The 18,273-nt window shown below is 35.7% G+C and overlaps 2 protein-coding genes across 4 annotated transcripts in view; one reads left to right on the forward strand and one right to left on the reverse strand.

Annotated features, from left to right (window-relative positions):
* Nucleotides 1–18,273, forward strand: part of LOC126746951 (serine/threonine-protein kinase ULK2) — a 55,016-nt gene that overhangs the window by 2,526 nt on the left and 34,217 nt on the right. The gene's annotated exons all lie outside the window — the stretch shown is intronic.
* On the reverse strand, nt 1,174–15,449 carry LOC126746955 (uncharacterized). The gene is made up of 6 exons (XM_050455377.1): nt 15,144–15,449; nt 7,373–7,412; nt 6,967–7,246; nt 6,859–6,912; nt 6,216–6,803; nt 1,174–1,677 (listed from the first exon to the last, which is right to left on the reverse strand). The coding sequence occupies exons 1-6, from the start codon at nt 15,200–15,202 to the stop codon at nt 1,367–1,369; spliced, it is 1,332 nt and encodes a 443-aa protein (XP_050311334.1). The 5' UTR covers nt 15,203–15,449; the 3' UTR covers nt 1,174–1,366.

Genomic DNA, 18,273 nt, shown 5'->3' on the forward strand with positions numbered 1-18,273 from the left:
GTCACCGAGACTGATGTTTTTACCCTCCAATTCATCCTCAAGAATTTCACTATAATAGTATAAAAGAATTTTGAAAATATTCCCAGTGGTTCCCAAGTTATGGCCAAAAATGTCCACCAGTGAAAAAAAATCTTGATGTTGCAATTTGCGTTTCAAAAACCTCAAATTTGATGGTTGGTGGACCTTGGACGACTAAATTGCCTCTAACTCGGAGAGTTTTTGAGGTACAGGAATTGTTCTGGTATGAAATTATTGGAAAAAAAATGATCTTTTTTTTCTCAAAAGCCTCTTAAGCAAATTCCAATTTCTCATGGCAATACAGCCAAGAAAAGTGAAAATTTGTTAAAAAAATTAGGAAAAAAACATGCCTCAACCAAAACTGCCTTAAATACCGAACTCCTTGACCCAGATTAATGTTTTTACCCTTGAATTAATCCTCAAAAATTTCACTATAATAGTGTAAAAGAATTTTGAAAATATTGCCAGTGGTTCCCAAGTTATATCCAAAAATGTCCACTAGTGAATAAAAATGTTGACGTTGCCTTCAAAAACTTTCAAATTTGATGATTGTCGAACCTTGAAGGACTAAATTGCCTCTAACTCTTACTAAATCGTTTTGGTATGAAATTAATTTGGACAAAAAATGTTATTTGTTTGCTTAAAACCCTCTTCAGAATCTTTCATTTTTTATGAAAATAGTGAAAATTGCAAATAAAATGCCTCTACCAAAATTGCCTTAAATACCACAACTATTGCCTCAGAGGGATGTTTGTACCTTCAAATTCATCTTCAGAAATCTCACTATGGTAGTCTAACAAAATTATGAAAATATTTCCAGTGGTTCTCTGGGACCTCTTGGACCCTGGTTGACAAAATTGCCTCTAACTCATAAACTATTTGAGCTACAGGAATCGTTCTTATATGAGATTATTGGGAAAGAGTCACCGAACATAAGAATCTCTAAAAGACTCGGCAACACTTCACAACAACCTTAGTTTTCAACATTCCTTATTGCTTTCATTGGCACTGGACCGTATACTATTTATAACCTCTTCCCTTTCACTCCCTTTGATTTTCCAATGATGATAACAGCATTGCCAAGAGGTCGCTAGATTCTAACTAGTATCCTACATATTATAAAATATCAGTTTGGGTATTAAAAATGGCCTTAAAAATGTATTATTAATATTTATTAAAGTAAATAACCAAGTTCTTATCTATACACACACACTTAAATCTAATACACCTAACTGTTGATCTTAATTTGATGTTACCTCAAAAGTTTGTACATTGCAAGGAAAATAATAAGTACATTATACTGACTAAAAAATATCACAAAGCACACCCTACGGACCCCTAAAGTTCTTTAGGGCTCAGGTTCTTTTTTGCTGTCCGAATACTCTTTGACCACCTCGTTCTTCATAAGGGGTTTCATTTCTGTGCCCTGTTCAATGTCAGTGTCGTTTTTACCATTAGTGGCTGGAGTTCTTTTGAGCACATTGGCGTTAGTCTCTTCTTGTGCTCTTTGTTTACGTTTCTTGATGTAGTTGTGGGCAAAAGCTGCCGCACCTATGACCAACACCACCACAAAGAGGGAGATGAGCAGGGTGGCGTCTTTTCCTCCCGCTCGATTTACCGTTTTTGAACTTTCTGCTAATGCTGGGTCAGTATTGGAGGCTGAAATAGAAAAAACATGTTTGTTACTTCGAGATCTGTAGGAATTTGTTTTATGGGGGCAGTTTAAGTGTCATTCGTTTGGATATTCCAGTCATTCGAATCTTTGCCCCTTTTTCAGGAGTTTGAAATATGCTTTTGTATAAAAGTTAAAATTGGTACATGTCTATGACAGCACCCAATATCTTGAATGCCTGAAAACTAAAATCAATTTATTTATTAAAGTGCGTTCTTTGATTTCTTCCAGGCAGTTGATTCGGGATTTGTCCCTAAGGAAATTTGATTTTCCTATTTTAAGTTGCATCATTGGTTTACCTAATTGCCTGGAAGTTTTTTCTGATTTCTTGTAGTTGGGCCAGTAATGTTTTATTTCTTAGAACCGATTTCCATAAATCCATCCTCAGGAATCCCACTACTTGGGTGTGAAATAATAAAGGAAATATTTTAAATGGTTTCCAAGTTATGCCCCAGTATGGACCTATGAGAATTTTGTGTTTCAAATCCCTCAAATTTGATGGTTATTGGACCTTGGAGGACAAAATTGCCTCTGGCTCAGAGAGTTTTTGAGGTGCAAGAATTGTTCTGGTGTTAAATTATTGGATAAGAAATGCTCCTTCTTTGCCTGAAACCCTCTCAAGAATATTCCTGAAGTTTTCATGAAAATATGCTCAAGAAAAACGGAAATGAGTTTAAAATAAATGTCCCAACCAAAACTGCATTAATTACTCAAATCTTCAATCCAGAGTGATGTTTTTACCCTCAAATTAATCCTCAGGAATCTCACTATCATAGTGTAAAAGAATTTTGAAAATATTCCCAGTGGTTCCCAAGTTATGTCCGAAAAAGTCTACCAGTGAATAAAAATGTTGATGTTGCATTTGCGTTTCAAAAACCTCAAATTTGATGGTTGTTGGACCTTGGAGGGCTAAATTGCCTCTAACTCAGAGAGTTTTTGAACTACAGGAATCGTTCTGGTATGAAATTATTTGGTAAGAAATTCCTTTTCTTTGCTCAACACCGGTTTAAGCGAATTCCAATTTCGCATGGAAATATGGCCAAGAAAAGTGAAAATTTGTTACAAAAATTAGAAAAAAAAACATGCCTCAACCAAATTTGCCTTAAATACCCAACTTTTTGACCCAAAGTGATGTTTTTACCCTCAAATTCATCCTCATGAATCACACCATAATAGTGTAAAAAAATTTTGAAAATATTCCCAGTGGTTCCCAAGTTATATCCAAAAATGTCCATCAGTGAAGAAAAATCTTGATGTTGCATTTGCGTTTCAAAAACCTCAAATTTAATGGTTGTTGGACCTTGGAGGATTAAATTGCCTTTAACTCAGAGAGTTTTTGAGGTACAAGAATCGTTCTGGTATGAAATTATTTGGTAAGAAATTCTTTTTCTTTGCTCAAAACCCTCCTAAGAAAATTCCAATTTTTCAAGGAAATATGGCCAAGAAAAGTGAACATTTAAAAAAAAAATTTGGAAAAAAACATGCCTTAACCAAAACTGCCTTAAATATCCAAATCTTTAATTCAGAGTGACGTTTTTACCCTCAAATTCATCCTCAGGAATCACACCATAATAGTGTAAAAGAATTTTGAAAATATTCCCAGCGGTTCCCAAGTTGTGTGCGAAAATGTCCACCAGTGAAGAAAAATCTTGATGTAGCATTTGCCTTTCAAAAACTTTCAAATTTGATGGTTGTTGGACCTTGGAGGACTAAATTGCCTCTAACTCACAGAGTTTTTGAGGTACAACAATCGTTCTGGAATGAAATTATTTGGTAAGAAATTCCTTTTCTTTGCTCAAAACCCTCTTAAGAAAATTCCAATTTTTCATGGAAATACGGCCAAGAAAAGTGAAAGTTTGTTAAAAAAATTAGGAAAAAAACATGCCTCAACCAAAACCGCCTTAAAGACCGAACTCTTTGACCCAGAGTGATGTTTTTACCCTCAAATTCGTCCTCAGGAATCACACCATAATAGTGTACAAGAAATTTGAAAATACTCCCAGTGGTTCCCAAGTTATAACCAAAAATGTCCACCAGTGAAGAAAAATCTTGATGTTGCATTTACGTTTCAAAAACTTCAAATTTGATGGTTGTTGGACCTTGCCAGACAAAATTGCCTCTAATTCAGAGAGTTTTTGAGGTACAAGAATCGTTCTGGTATGAAATTATTTGGTAAGAAATTCCTTTTCTTTGCTCAAAACCCTCTTAAGAAAATTCCAATTTTTCATGGAAATATGGCCAAGGAAAGTGAAAATTTGTTAAAAAAATTAGGAAAAAAACATGCCTCAACCAAAACTGCCTTAAATACCAAACTCCTTGACCCAGACTAATGGTTTTACCCTTGAATTAATCCTTAAGAACGTCACTATCATAGTGTAAAAGAAATTTGAAAATATTTGCAGTGGTTCTCAAGTTATGTCAAAAAAAATGTCTCACAATTAAAGATTTCATGGCTCTTGCACCCTGCTTGACAAAATTGCCTCTAACTCAGAGAGTTTTCAAGGTACAGCAATCGTTTTGGTATGAAATTATTGGAAACGAAATGATGCTCCTGTGCCCAAAACCCTTTTTAAAAAATTTCTAATTTTTTATAAAAAATTCTTAAGAAAAGTGAAAATTTACTGAAAAAATTGGGAAAAAAACATGTCTCAACCAAAACGGTCTTAAATACCCAACTCCTTGACCCAGACTAATGTTTTTACCCTTGAATTAATCCGCAAGAATCTCACTATCATAGTGTAAAAGAATTTTGAAAATATTCTCAGCGGTTCTCAAGTTATATCCAAAAATGTCCACCAGTGAATAAAAATCTTGATGTTGCAATTTACGTTTCAAAAACTTCAAATTTGATGGTTGTTGGACCTTGGAGGACAAAATTGCCTCTAATTCAGAGAGTTTTTAAGGTACAAGAATCGTTCTGGTATGAAATTATTTGGTAAGGAATTCCTTTTCTTTGCTTAGAACCCTCTTAAGAAAATTCTAATTTCTCATGGCAATACGGCCAAGGAAAGTGAAAATTTGTTAAAAAAATTAGGAAAAAAACATGCCTCAACCAAAACCGCCTTAAATACCAAACTCTTTGACCCAGAGTGATGTGTTTACCCTCAAATTCATCCTCAGGAATCACACCATAATAGTGTACAAGAAATTTGAAAATATTCCCAGCGGTTCCCAAGTTGTGTGCGAAAATGTCCACCAGTGAAGAAAAATCTTGATGTAGCAATTGCCTTTCAAAAACTTTCAAATTTGATGGTTGTTGGACCTTGGAGGACTAAATTGCCTCTAACTCACAGAGTTTTTGAGGTACAACAATCGTTCTGGAATGAAATTATTTGGTAAGAAATTCCTTTTCTTTGCTTAAAACCCTCTTAAGAAAATTCCAATTTTTCAGGGAAATATGGCCAAGAAAAGTGAACATTTAAAAAAAAAATTTGGAAAAAAACATGCCTCAACCAAAACTGCCTTAAATATCCAAATCTTTAATTCAGAGTGACGTTTTTACCCTCAAACTCATCCTCAGGAATCACACCATAATAGTGTAAAAGAATTTTGAAAATATTCCCAGCGGTCCCAAGTTGTGTGCGAAAATGTCCACCAGTGAAGAAAAATCTTGATGTAGCATTTGCCTTTTAAAAACTTTCAAATTTGATGGTTGTTGGACCTTGGAGGACTAAATTGCCTCTAACTCACAGAGTTTTTGAGGTACAACAATCGTTCTGGAATGAAATTATTTGGTAAGAAATTGCCCTTCTTTGCTCAAAACCCTCTTAAGAAAATTCCAATTTTTCATGGAAATATGGCCAAGAAAAGTGAAAGTTTGTTAAAAAAATTAGGAAAAAAACATGCCTCAACCAAAACCGCCTTAAATACCGAACTCTTTGACCCAGAGTGATGTTTTTACCCTCAAATTCATCCTCAGGAATCACACCATAATAGTGTACAAGAAATTTGAAAATATTCCCAGCGGTTCCCAAGTTATATCCAAAAATGTCCACCAGTGAAGAAAAATCTTGATGTAGCATTTGCCTTTCAAAAACTTTCAAATTTGATGGTTGTTGGACCTTGGAGGACTAAATTGCCTCTAACTCACAGAGTTTTTGAGGTACAACAATCGTTCTGGTATGAAATTATTTGGTAAGAAATTCCTTTTCTTTGCTCAAAACCCTCTTAAGAAAATTCCAATTTTTCATGGAAATATGGCCAAGGAAAGTGAAAATTTGTTAAAAAAATTAGGAAAAAAACATGCCTTAACCAAAACGGCCTTAAATACCCAACTCCTTGACCCAGACTAATGTTTTTACCCTCGAATTAATCCTCAGGAACCTTGCTTTAACAGTGTCAAAGAATTACGAAAATATTCCCAGCGGTTCTCAAGTTATACTCAAAAATGCCTCACAAGTACAAACTTCATGGCTCTCGGACCCTGATTGACAAAATTCCCTCTAACTCAGAGATTATTTAAGCTACAAAAACCGTTCGTATATATGAAATTAGTGGTAAAGAGTCACCACGTAAGAAACCTTACCGTTCTTATCCTCCACAATAGACAAAACTTTATCATTTTCTCCAACGGTTTCCTTGGCACTGGACTGTATACTATCGATAACCTTTTCCGTTTCACTCCCTTCGGTCTTCCCGTGCTCTTTGGGTGCCTTGAGTAAAACAGCATTTCCAGACTGTTCCTCGTTAATTGCTTCTGGTTCTTTAACTGATACTACAGTCGTCTGCACATCGTTCACTACTGTAGTGGTTTTAATGTCCATGGCCTCTTGTTTAGTTGTTTCCATTGCACCCGCCGTCTTTTCTGTTTCGGTCTCTTCAACCTTCTCAAGTTCCTTGGGTTCTTTGAGCTCCCCATTGATTGCTTCTGGTTCTTTTACTGAGGCCACAGTCGTTTCCACTACCGTAGTAGTTTTAGTCTCCATGGGTTCTTGTATAGTTGCTGCTGTAGAAGAACTAGTTGTAGTGGTTTCTGGTGCTTCCGACGAGGTTTTAATTGGCTCTTCTGATGGTTGAGGTGTTTGGGAGACTGCGGTGGGAGCTTGTTCAGGTTTTGTAGTTTCTGTAGCAAGTTCGAATAGTTGAATGACCGGTAAGGGAGTTGTAGCGGCTTCTGAAAATGATTTAGTCAAAGTTTGCCTTGAAACATCGTTTGTTGATTGATTTACCTTTGGGCTGATGTGTTTGGTTGGCATTCTCTTTGGGGTCCTCCTCCTTTGCCTCTGAAAGATTTCAACTTTTATTGTCTTATTAATTGTTCATTTGTGGGTGCTTACCTTCTTTGATTAGTAAATTTTGCTCGTCTGAGGGCTGAGAGGGTTCTGGGCCGAGTTCCACAGCTTTGCCGTCCTCGTCAGTTACTCCGGAGCCCTCGATGTCGGGGTTCTCATCGACCTCACGTCTCCTGATCACGTGGTCTTCCTCCAAAGGGTCTTTGGGCTTAAATCGGACGTTCGCACAGTCGATTTCCTCATTTTCGTGGATGAGGTGGTAGTTTTCGCATAGGGAGGCGAATATCCGTTCCACTTGATCGGTGGGGTCTAAGGACCATGAATTCTATGGGAAAATGCCCCGATATATTATTTAATATGATGTACTCGGTACGTTTGTTGACTTTTATAATCTTAAGTAAATAGTGATAAAGCCTTATTTGTTATAACTGGTGGGAAGAGTGTTACTTACCGACTCACTGAATACGTTGTACTCCTCCGCCTTCAGTGACCTGCAAAAATTAATTAAAAATTAAAACTTGAGCGTGGAAACGTCACGTTTATTGCCTCAAACGCGGTTAAGGTACCAGAAATAGCCCGATATTTACTTTGGGTGATGATATCGAAAATTTATAACAATGAATAATTAAATAAGCGTTAATTTGTTGTCGGATTCTGGGATGTTTAATCAGTTTTGCATGTACGTTAAGATAAATGATGATGTAATGTGAAGTGATTTTTGGGGTCAGTGTTTGGGTATGAAAATGGTGAAACACTTCCTCGAAAGAATGTCCTTGACTGCCTGGAATAAGTCAAAAATGGACTTGGAAATGGCCCTGAAGTCAAAAATGTGAAATTTGATAAAATTTTTGACCTTACCTGGTATTATTATATTAGTGTACTGAAACATCTGCTTTTATGAAAAGTATACAGGGGATAACTCATCTGTCACTTGTAATCTTTGTCAGATGACACATGAACTGTAGTAGAAACGACTAAACAAGACCCAGTAGTTAGTTGTGGAGGATAAGAATGGTAAGGTATGTGGTGACTCTTTACCACTAATTTCATATATACGAACGGTTTTTGTAGCTCAAATAATCTCTGAGTTAGAGGGAATTTTGTCAATCAGGGTCCGAGAGCCATGAAGTTTGTGCTTGTGAGACATTTTTGAGTATAACTTGGGAACCACTGGTAATATTTTCAAATTTCTTTTACACTATGATAGTGAGATTCTTGAGGATTAATTCAAGGGAAAACCATTAGTCTGGGACAAGGAGTTCGGTATTTAAGGTCGTTTTGGTTGAGGCATGTTTTTTTCCTAATTTTTTTTAACAAACTTTCACTTTTCTTCGCTATATTTCCATGAGAAATTGAAATTTTCTTAAGAGGATTTTGAGCAAAGAAAAGGAATTCCTTATCAAATAATTTCATACCAGAACGATTCCTGTACCTCAAAAACTCTCTGAGTTAGAGGAAATTTAGTCCTTCAAGGTCCAACAACCATCAAATTTGAGGTTTTTGAAACGCAAATGCAACATCAAAATTTTTCTTCACTGATGGACATTTTTGGATATAACTTGGGAACCACTGGGAATATTTTCAAATTTCTTTTACGCTTTGATAGTGAGGTTCTTGAGGATTAATTCAAGGGAAAACCATTAGTCTGGGACAAGGAGTTCGGTATTTAAGGCCGTTTTGGTTGAGGCATGTTTTTTTCCTAATTTTTTTAACAAACTTTCACTTTTCTTGGCCATATTTTCATGAAAAATTGGAATTTTCTTAAGAGGGTTTTAAGCAAAGAAAAGGAATTCCTTACCAAATAATTTCATACCAGAACGATTCCTGTACCTCAAAAACTCTCTGAGTTAGAGGCACTTTAGTCCTCCAAGGTCCACTAACCATCAAATTTGAGGTTTTTGAAACGCAAATTGCAACTTCAAAATTTCTATTCACTGTTAAACATTTTCGGACATAACTTGGGAACCACTGGGAATATTTTCATACAAAAATGTGAAATTTTATAAATTTTGATATTACCTGGTATTTTTATATTAGTGCACTAAAATAATCTGTTTTTATGAGAAGTATAGAGGGCATAATTCATCTGTCACTTGTAATCTTTGTCAGATGACACTTGACAGAGTTGATAATAATTTGACAGTCATCTGCTTTTATGATTTTATCTGTCAAGTACTAGCTGGGAATTGTCAACTGTCATCTGTCATAAATCCCAAGTGACAAATGACAGCTGTCAGAAACTTTTAGTGTTCAACCAAATGGCGGTGCGAACAGTAAAATTATGCAAAATGTGAAATGAAAAAAGATTTTTTTGAAAATTCAAAAATTACTTAAAAACAACAGAAAATTGTGTGGGAAATATTCAAAACTGTTTGAACAAAAGCTACTTGTAAATATGAATAACGAATTTAATTGTGTGGAAAACTATGCAAGAAATGCCTGGAAAAGTGACTTAATTTATTTAGAATTAATGGACTAAGACTCCAATAATTGTTTGAAAAGTGACCAAAAAAAGCAACTTGGAAATATGAAAAATTACCTGATTTATTCCTGGAAAATAGTCAAAAAAATGACTGGATATCTAATTAAAAAAAAAAATTGCTTCGATTGCCTGGAAGAACGTGCTGCTCACATTTTTCCACGCAAACCTGGAAATATTTAAAATTACATTAGACGTTTAAAAACTGTTTTATGGCTTATGGGGGGGAAATCTCTTTTAGGTGTGTCAGCCTGAAATTTCCCAATAATTCATAAAATTACGTTAAAATTTAGCAAAAAAAAATACACGTAAGTGTGTTATTCTCGTGAAAACCTTATCGAGGATTACTAATAATGATAACGTGGTATGCCATCCTTGAGTGTATGTATCGTTTTTGCATCGTAACGTTACATCATTACAATCGCGTTTGCAAAATAAGCCATTTTTGATCGATAAAAAGACTATTAGATCAGCACATATACCTGATATTATGTGGAAACTTGGATATTATTAACTTGTAAATAACCTTATCTGCTTGTATATTTATATGACTAAACTTGTAATTTAATCGTGAGAGTAGTGGCGTTTTTGAAATAATGTCTAAAAAATTACTTCTAGCTGACTGGAAAATGACTTTAAAAGCCTCACTTTCTTATTATTTGGGGTTGGACATTTTTGCTTTATTCCAAGCAATCGAAGTCATTTTTTGACCTCTTTTCTTTTTTTCAAGTTATTTTTTAATTTTCCCAGGCAACTGGAGTCTTTTTTCTTTTTAATTTTCAAGCCCACATGCCTGCCAACCTTTAGTAGTTTCTGAGATCATTTCCGACTCAAGTGCATGGGCGTCTTAGTGGTTTCCGGATATTAAAAGTGGTTTTTTTTTAAATTGTCCAGGTAGTTGGGTGTGAATAAAAAAAAATTCAATTCATATTCCAGGCAGTTTACGAGGGTGGTCCCAGAAGTACCCCGGCCTGACCTAGAGGTGTCGGTAGTAGTTTGAAAAATATGAGTGTATTAAGCCGCGTACAGACCGAGTTTCCAACGCCAAGCCCATGTGACGTTGGTCGTTGGAAACGATTGGAATGCGCTCGTCCACACCAAAATTTAGATTTGAATTGGACTTGGTCGACTTGGAGACTGACTAGTGCTGGATGCTATTGTGTCACACTATGTCAAGCGACGAGGACGATTTACTGGTTGCGAGTGCGGAGTTTTTTAATAATTAATTCTATAATTATTTCAAATAAAAAGAAGAAGAAACGGCCTAGACATGTTGGTGGGTAACAACACCATTTAAGAATAGAAGTTTGTATAGTGGGTTAAAGTGTTACTCCATTGAAACGTTGATTGCATTTTGTATCTTCCCATCTCAGCTTAAAAAAAAAATATTTGCAAATTCGTGCTTTACAACAGCATGTGTATGCTTCTTAACATTTAAATTCTACTCCAATAGTTTTCCATATATCTGGTTTCTTTTTTGACATTTTATAAGTAGGGTCCCACATTATTGGATGTTGTCTATAATAGCACTCTTAAGGCTTAATTCTTCACCAGAAAATTAAAAACAAACGCGAATCTTCTCTCATCGAAGGCAGACAAACGACTAAAAACACCAAAAACGCGACAAATCCTGTCCAAACCAAATCATATTTGCCTTTGATGTACCGCTCAAAGACCGAACGCGAACGGCGCCGTTGGAAGCGGTTGGAAACCGTTGGCTCGCGCCGTACACACCAATCCGCACACCTCCAAATCTGTAACCACATGTGCCTTGGCCTGCGTTGATTTAGGTTGGAAATCCCATCTGTACGCGGCTTTAGAAAGTATAAAATTTATAAAGCACATGTTTCAAGTTTGAAGACGCCACGTTGTTGTACTATTTGTTTGGCAGCCCTCAATAGTGAACGTTTTCAGTGAATTTGTGAAAATGGAGAAAATTGGTCATCGTTATGTGATTTATTTGAAAGGCCTCAGCCCAACCAATATAAAAGCTGAACTGGATTCTACTCTGGGTGAGTCTGCTCCTTCGTTAACAACAGTAAAGTATTGAGTTGCCGAGACGAGCATCGCAGTGGTCGACCAAATGAGCTGACGACTCCAGAAATTTTAAAGGAAATTTACAAGGCTGAACTGGTCGACTGAAAGTGCGCGAGCTAGCGGACATAGTAGGCATCTCAAAAAGTGCCGTACATCGCTGAAAATTTTGACATGAGAAGGCTGTGTGCAAGATGGGTGCCGCGTTTGCTCACACTCGAGCAAAAACAGTGTCGTGAAGGTGTTTCAATTGAGTGTTGAGCGAAATTTACTAGCAACAAAGCAGAATTTTTGCGTCGTTTCATAACCATGGGTTCATCACTTCACACCTGAGTCAAAAGAACAATCAAAACAATGCACTCAAAAGGGAGAACCGGCTCCAAAGAAGGCGAAAACTGTTTCATCTGCAGGCAAGGTCATGGCGTCGGTTTTTTGGGATACGCGAGGGATAATTTTCATTGACTATCTTGAAAAAGGTAAACCTATCAACTGCGAGTATTATATGAACTTATTGCAACGTTTGAGCGAAGAAATCAAGCAAAAACGGCCGCCATTTGGTTAAGAAGAAAGTGTTGTTTCACCAGCTCACAAATCCGTTATTGCAATGGCCAAAATTAACGAATTAAAGTTTGAATTGCTACCTCATGCACCCTATTCGCGCCAGATTTAGCCCCCTCAGATTATTTTTTGTTTCCAAATTGGCTCAGTGGTCAAAGATTTTCCAATGACGGAGAAGTGATGTCTGCAGTTAATGGCTATTTCGAGGCGCAAGACAGTTCTTATTATAAGAAGGGTATCGAACTTATAAAACATCACTGGGAAAAGTGTATATTATGTTGTAAAATAAATACATTTTTTTTCAAAATTTGCGTGTTTTCATTCTTGGGTCGGGTATACTTTTGGGACCACCCTCGTAAATCGTTGAGAGGCAAACATTTTTAAATCATCAAAAAATGGATTTATTATGTTTATCGATGACAAACGAAGTCACTTTTCAAGTGCTTCCCTAGTCGTTTTTTAAAGTACTTGTGGATATTTTCCAGGCAATTTAAGTAATTTTCAGGCATACGTGCCTGGCCAATTAAAGAAACTGAAAAAAAAAACTGCTATACATTAAATTGTCTTCAATTTCTTGACGTTCTAAGTTCTATTTATTGAGTAAATCCATTTTAAAATATACTGAGTATTTTTTTTTTTTAATATTTCGACAAAGTTCAGGGGCATGGTCCTTGGACATGAAATCATGCAAAATAGTACCTAGGAATATAATATGTCTTAAACATTTTAGATTTTATACTATATGGGGGTAAAGTTTAAAGGAAACTAAAGTTAGTTAAAGTAACAAAAAGAAATAAGAATTTTTTTTATTACAAGAGAAACCAGTGGCGTACTTTTTCTTAAAAAAAAAATATTCAGTTCAAAGACCGCATAGACGCCAATGGGGAGTATAAAAATTTAAATTGTTTTTAGGAAAAACGCCTTGGATGCTTGCGTACCAATTTTCAGAAAAAAATCTACAGGGTCAATTTTATCGAAAAAAGTAAAAATTGTTTTTTTTTCTTTTAATTTTACGACCCTATAGTGTAAAATCTAAGGGGTTTAGGATATATGTTCATAAGAACTAGGTTTTGCTTGGTTTCGTCCAAGGAGCACGTTCCTGAATTTTGTCGCATTATTAAAAAAAGCACCCTGTATTTTGCATTACAACAATTGCTCTAATAAGAAAAAAAAACTTACAAAAGTTGTAAATTGTAAAAGAAGGGACATTTAATATACTTCAACCAAAACCTCCTAAAAATGGCCTCAATTGCCTGGAAAAGTCATTGAAATTACTTAAAAATAATGAGGGAAGGCTTCAACTGCCTGGAAGAATTAAACAAATTACTCAAATGCCTTGAAAATGACAATTCTCATTTGTCTGGAAAATTACATAATTTGGAAGTAATGAAATAGATATTCTCAACTGATGAAATTTAATTATATTAGATTTAAGGCTGACACACCTAAAAGAGATTTACGTGGAAAAATGTGAGCAGCGCGTTCTTCCAGGCAACCGAAGGGTTTATTATTTTTTAATTAGATTTCCAGTAATTTTTCCTATTTCCAGGTTGCTTTATTCGGTCATTTTTCAAACAATTGAAGTCCTTTTTTATTATTTCTATGGTTTTTGGTTGAAATTGTTGCAGGTCCCATTTTCGTTCAAAAATCACAAAAATTGGTCTTGAAATGTCTATTTTTTAAGTACTGGTTGTCAGTATTTGTAAGGTAATTTTTGCTTTACTTCAGGCAGTTGAAATCATCTTTCGACGAACATTTCCAGCAACAAATGAAGTCATTATTCACATTTTGTTGTTTGTTTGGCGACTTTTCAAGCAGTTGAAGCCCTATTTTTTTAATTACAAGTAATTTAAGGCAATTTTCCTGGCATCTGAAGGTATTTTCTTGGGGTTTTCCAGGGATTAAAGGAGGATTTTCTTTGTCTAGGCAGTTAATGGAAATTTTCAAATTAATTTTCCATCAGGTACTTGAAATCGTTGTAAGGAATTTTTAAAATTATTTTTTGAGCAATTAAAGGCATTTTTTTGTAGTTTTCCAGTAATTTTTGATTTATTCCAGGCAATTCCAAGTAATTTTCTTAGGGACAAATGAGGTAATTTAGTCGAATTATCGAAGTCTTTTTTTATTTCTAAAAGTCAGCAAATTTGGCTTTTTTTTTTTAATTTTCAATTTTGACTTTCGTAGCTTCTAACATGTCTACTAACCTGTCAAGGTTTTCGGAGTCATTTTCGATTAAGTGATTTTAAGTGACATTTTTCATTATTTCCAAGTCATTTTTGACATATTTTAGGCAATTGAAGCCACTTTTCTTAAATTTTTTCCGGAAAGCTTAATTAACGCACTTATTCCAGGAATGTTAATTAACAAAAGTTGCAATAAATTGTATTAATTGCGTTAATAATCCTGGAAGAGTTCACTTCAATTGTTTGGAAAATATTCAATAATTAGTTTCATTGCCTTGACCAAAAAATAACTTTAGGCTCAAAAAAAACAAACGAATCAATCCCCCCCCCCCCAAACATGAAATTGATGAAATTTAGGGGCGTGTTCCTTAGACGAAATCAAGCCTAAATGTCCTAAACGTCTTAGATTTTATACTATATGGGGGTCAAGTTTAAAAAAAAAAAAAATTCCATTAATTTGATAACTTGATTTTTTTATGCGAATCCCGTGCGTTTGTCGAAAAATTACTAAGAGACCAGATATGCTTTAAAAGAAATAAGAAATTTAAGAATATTTTTTATTACAAGAAAAACCAGTGGCGTACGCTTCAAAAAAAAACCTCCTTTAAAAAAAATATTAACATAAACGCCAATAAATTGTGTAAAGGAAAAACGCTATGGATGCTTAGAAACGTACAAATTTTAAACCTAAAGAAAACCCTCTAAAAATGGCCTCAATTGCCTGGAAAAATCATTTAAATTACTTAGAAATAATGAAGGAAGAAGGCTTCAATTGCTTGGACGAACTAAACCTTAACAATGACCTCATTTGTCTGGAAAATTACATAATTTGGAAATAATGAAATAGGGGATTTAAAACTGATGCCTGGACAAACCATCCATAGAACCAACAAAAAAAAAAAACCACTTCAAATCCCCCTCCTTGAAAAACAACTTAATTACATAACATTTAAAAAAATACTACTCACGTCATCACGGCAAACCAAAAAAATCCGAAAAAAGCACCACCATCACGTAAACTCCTCATTTTTTCCTGTTTTTTTTTTCTCGGTTCAATTAAAGACGAACGCACTCGCCCACCACACCACTACTACTATTATTGTCGTAGCCGGACAACGAACACGACAACCGCTTCGGTTAATTTAATAAAAATGCAAAACTAATAAGTTTTTTTTTTTTTTTTATTTTCTATTATGAATGAGAGAGAGAGAAGGAGAGGCACGTGACTGCGGCAGCTCGCGTGGATCGCCTTAGAGTGAGTGAGTAAAAGTCAAAAGTGTCCTCCCGCGCGCCCGTCCCTACGGAATGTCATTGTGAGAGATAAGACGAGATAAGAGAGCGCGATAGCGAAGTACCACCTCGATCGAGATCCGTTTACCTTTACAGGGGCGATAGGAGCGGTACCGCGTAATTTAATTTCCCTGCTTTTATTTTGATTTTGTGGCCTCGATTATTAAAAAATTGCAAACGTGGTGGTGCTTCCTATATAGATGCTGATTGTCATGTCATAATTTTCCTCTCTTAATTTTTTTAATCTAGTTACGGTCCTCACAGACAATGATTATAATTTTATAGCGATCCTCAATGATCTTTGATGATTCTCTCTATATCAAAAAGTGAGTTAAAAGAAAAATTACCCTGTTTGTGTTTCTACCGCATTTTACTTCTTACTTGTGTGTTGATTTATTTACCTTAAAATGTCACAGACGAGGATCATCATTTCATCGCGATTGTCCAGGATTTGGGGCTCTCATCGAGATGCAAAAAAAGTCACTTTGTTGAGTTTCTACCGCATTTCACTCGTCACTTAAGTCCTCAATTGCATTGAAATGTCAATTTCCTTATTTAGTGATGGTCCTGACAGACGAGGATCGCTATTTAATCGCGACCGTCAATGATCTTTGGCTTTTAAACGAGGTTTTACGCCGAAAAATAATTCTTAAAAATTGTCAATTTTTACTGCATTTCATCTTGAGAATCTTGATTTTATTGCGATGATCCTCAATGATCTTTGGCCCTCAGATGAGAATGTATCCCAAAAAGTGCGTTTAAAAAAATCAATTTTTTCGGTGTCTTCCTAATTTTAGAACTTACCTAAGTTCTCAATTGCCTTGAAAAGTCACTTTGTTTACTTAATTGTGATCCTCGTAGTCGAGGATCACCGTTTCATTGCGATCGTCAATGATTCGTAGTGTTCAGATGGGAATTTATGCTAAAAAAAGCACTTTTTTGGTTTCTATTGTTTGAAAAATTACTTTTTTCATCAAATTAAATTAAATATCTTTTATTTCCGCAACATTAAATGTTTTTGACAAAGCTAGAAAAAATAAAAATACAAATATATAAGAAATAACGTGTCAACTTTTACTTCTTCACCTATAAGTACATACTGATACTACAGACAATTTAAATTTGACATGCACACAAGTGTATCGTACAGTGCAACCCAAAAGTTATGTCTAAATTCATTTAAAATTCAGGAGTGTGATCGAAAAAAAAAACGCTCGGACTCGTCGATTTAGTTGCTCATTTTTGTACGTGAAGTTTTTATATACAGGGTTGCTCAAAAATAAATTACGACCACTCCACGTATGTTTCATGCATCATGTCCTATACCTAAAGTCAACAGTTATCGAAAAAAAGACGATTTATGTATCTATGGTACCTATAATTACGGTAACCCTGTACAGGTGCCTACGGAAATAATGCAAATATTTATAGAAACGTGCTAGAGGCACATGATTTTCTACATCGCACTTAATTGGACCATTTTTCAATAATTAATCGTCGAGACCACCGATGGACCAAGAATCTCCGAGTTTTCCCAGTGACCTGTCAAGTTTTGGTTAATGTTTATGGAAGATTTTGATATAGCTTAGTAATACGAAGTCTGGCTATTAAATAACGAGACTGATTACGAAAAAAGGTTTTATTATAAAAATTGTTATACATTCGAATGGTCCCCTTCAATACACTCGCCACACATCTTTCCATACATTTTTTCCATTGATCGAAGCATGTGCTGGAAGTCTTCTTTGGTGAGGGCCTTTAGGAGCTCTGGCGTTTATTTTGATTTACCGCTTCCATCGACTCAAATCGAGTCGTCCCTTTCGAAGCAGACAAAAAATAGTCGCACAGGGCCAAATCTGACGAATTCGAGCACTGGAGTGCGCTTAAAGGCCAAATACTCTGGTTCACAGATAGCGCGTTACGGGCAGGTGCGTTGTCCTGGTGCAAAATCCACGAGTTGTTGTTTTTCCACAACTCGGGGCCGTTTCTTACGAACTCGTTCTCGCTGTGTTGCCAAAACTGACAAATAGTAAGTCTGACCCTCTGGAACCCATTCAGTCATCACGATACCGTTAATGTCGAAAAAAAAACGATCAACATTGCCTTGAATTTTGATTTGGATTGGCATCCTTGCTTTTTTTCTTCTGGGCGATTCAGGCGTTTTCCAATGAATCGATTGCCGCTGGGTTTCAACATCGTATTGAAAAATCCAAGTAATATTGTGGGGTCTTTTTGTAACCTTTCAAGGAAATTTGAGCGGACCTGTTGACGCAAGACCTTTTGATCAGGAGTCAGGTTTTTTGGCACCAACTTCGCACAGACTTTTGTTATGTGTAATTCCCCGTCTAAAATTGTCTAAAACTGTTTCTTTATCGGCGTTTACAGCCTCCGGATGCACGCACAATTTGGTTGATTTTGGTCACTGTTTCCGGAGTTGAAACAGTGACAGGGCGATCTGAGCGCTGGGCTGGTCATCTTCAGTGCTCTCTCGGCCCTCACTAAAGCGCTTACACCACTCAAAAACACGCGCACGAGAGAGAGAAGAAGTTTTTTTCAATTTAACGAGAAATTTAAGATTGATGCGTTGCTCTTGTTTATCGGCACGAGAAAAAAACATGTTTGTTTCAAACCGCACGAATACTACAATAGTGACGAAAACGTGTTTTGGTACGTCCATAGACAAGATATCTAGATACACAACGCACTACTCGTTTTTTTTTTCCCCACCCATCTAGGGCGCCCTCTAGACACGTAATCTCGTTATTTAATAGCCAGACCTCGTATACCTAAAGTCAACAGTTATCGAAA

The sequence above is a fragment of the Anthonomus grandis genome, chromosome 18, assembly GCF_022605725.1.
Source record: "Anthonomus grandis grandis chromosome 18, icAntGran1.3, whole genome shotgun sequence".
In the NCBI taxonomy this organism is placed as follows: domain Eukaryota; kingdom Metazoa; phylum Arthropoda; class Insecta; order Coleoptera; family Curculionidae; genus Anthonomus; species Anthonomus grandis.

What these genes read in the sequence shown, in the direction of transcription:
- LOC126746955 (XM_050455377.1), bottom strand. Translation starts at nt 15,202, where the DNA reads ATGAGGAGTTTACGTGATGGTGGTGCTTTTTTCGGATTTTTTTGGTTT. An exon ending in ACAACGTATTCAGTGAGTCG is followed by an intron (nt 7,247 to 7,372) that starts GTAAGTAACACT and finishes ATTTTCCCATAG; the next exon opens with AATTCATGGTCCTTAGACCC. An exon ending in TATTGTGGAGGATAAGAACG is followed by an intron (nt 1,678 to 6,215) that starts GTAAGGTTTCTT and finishes TTTCTATTTCAG; the next exon opens with CCTCCAATACTGACCCAGCA.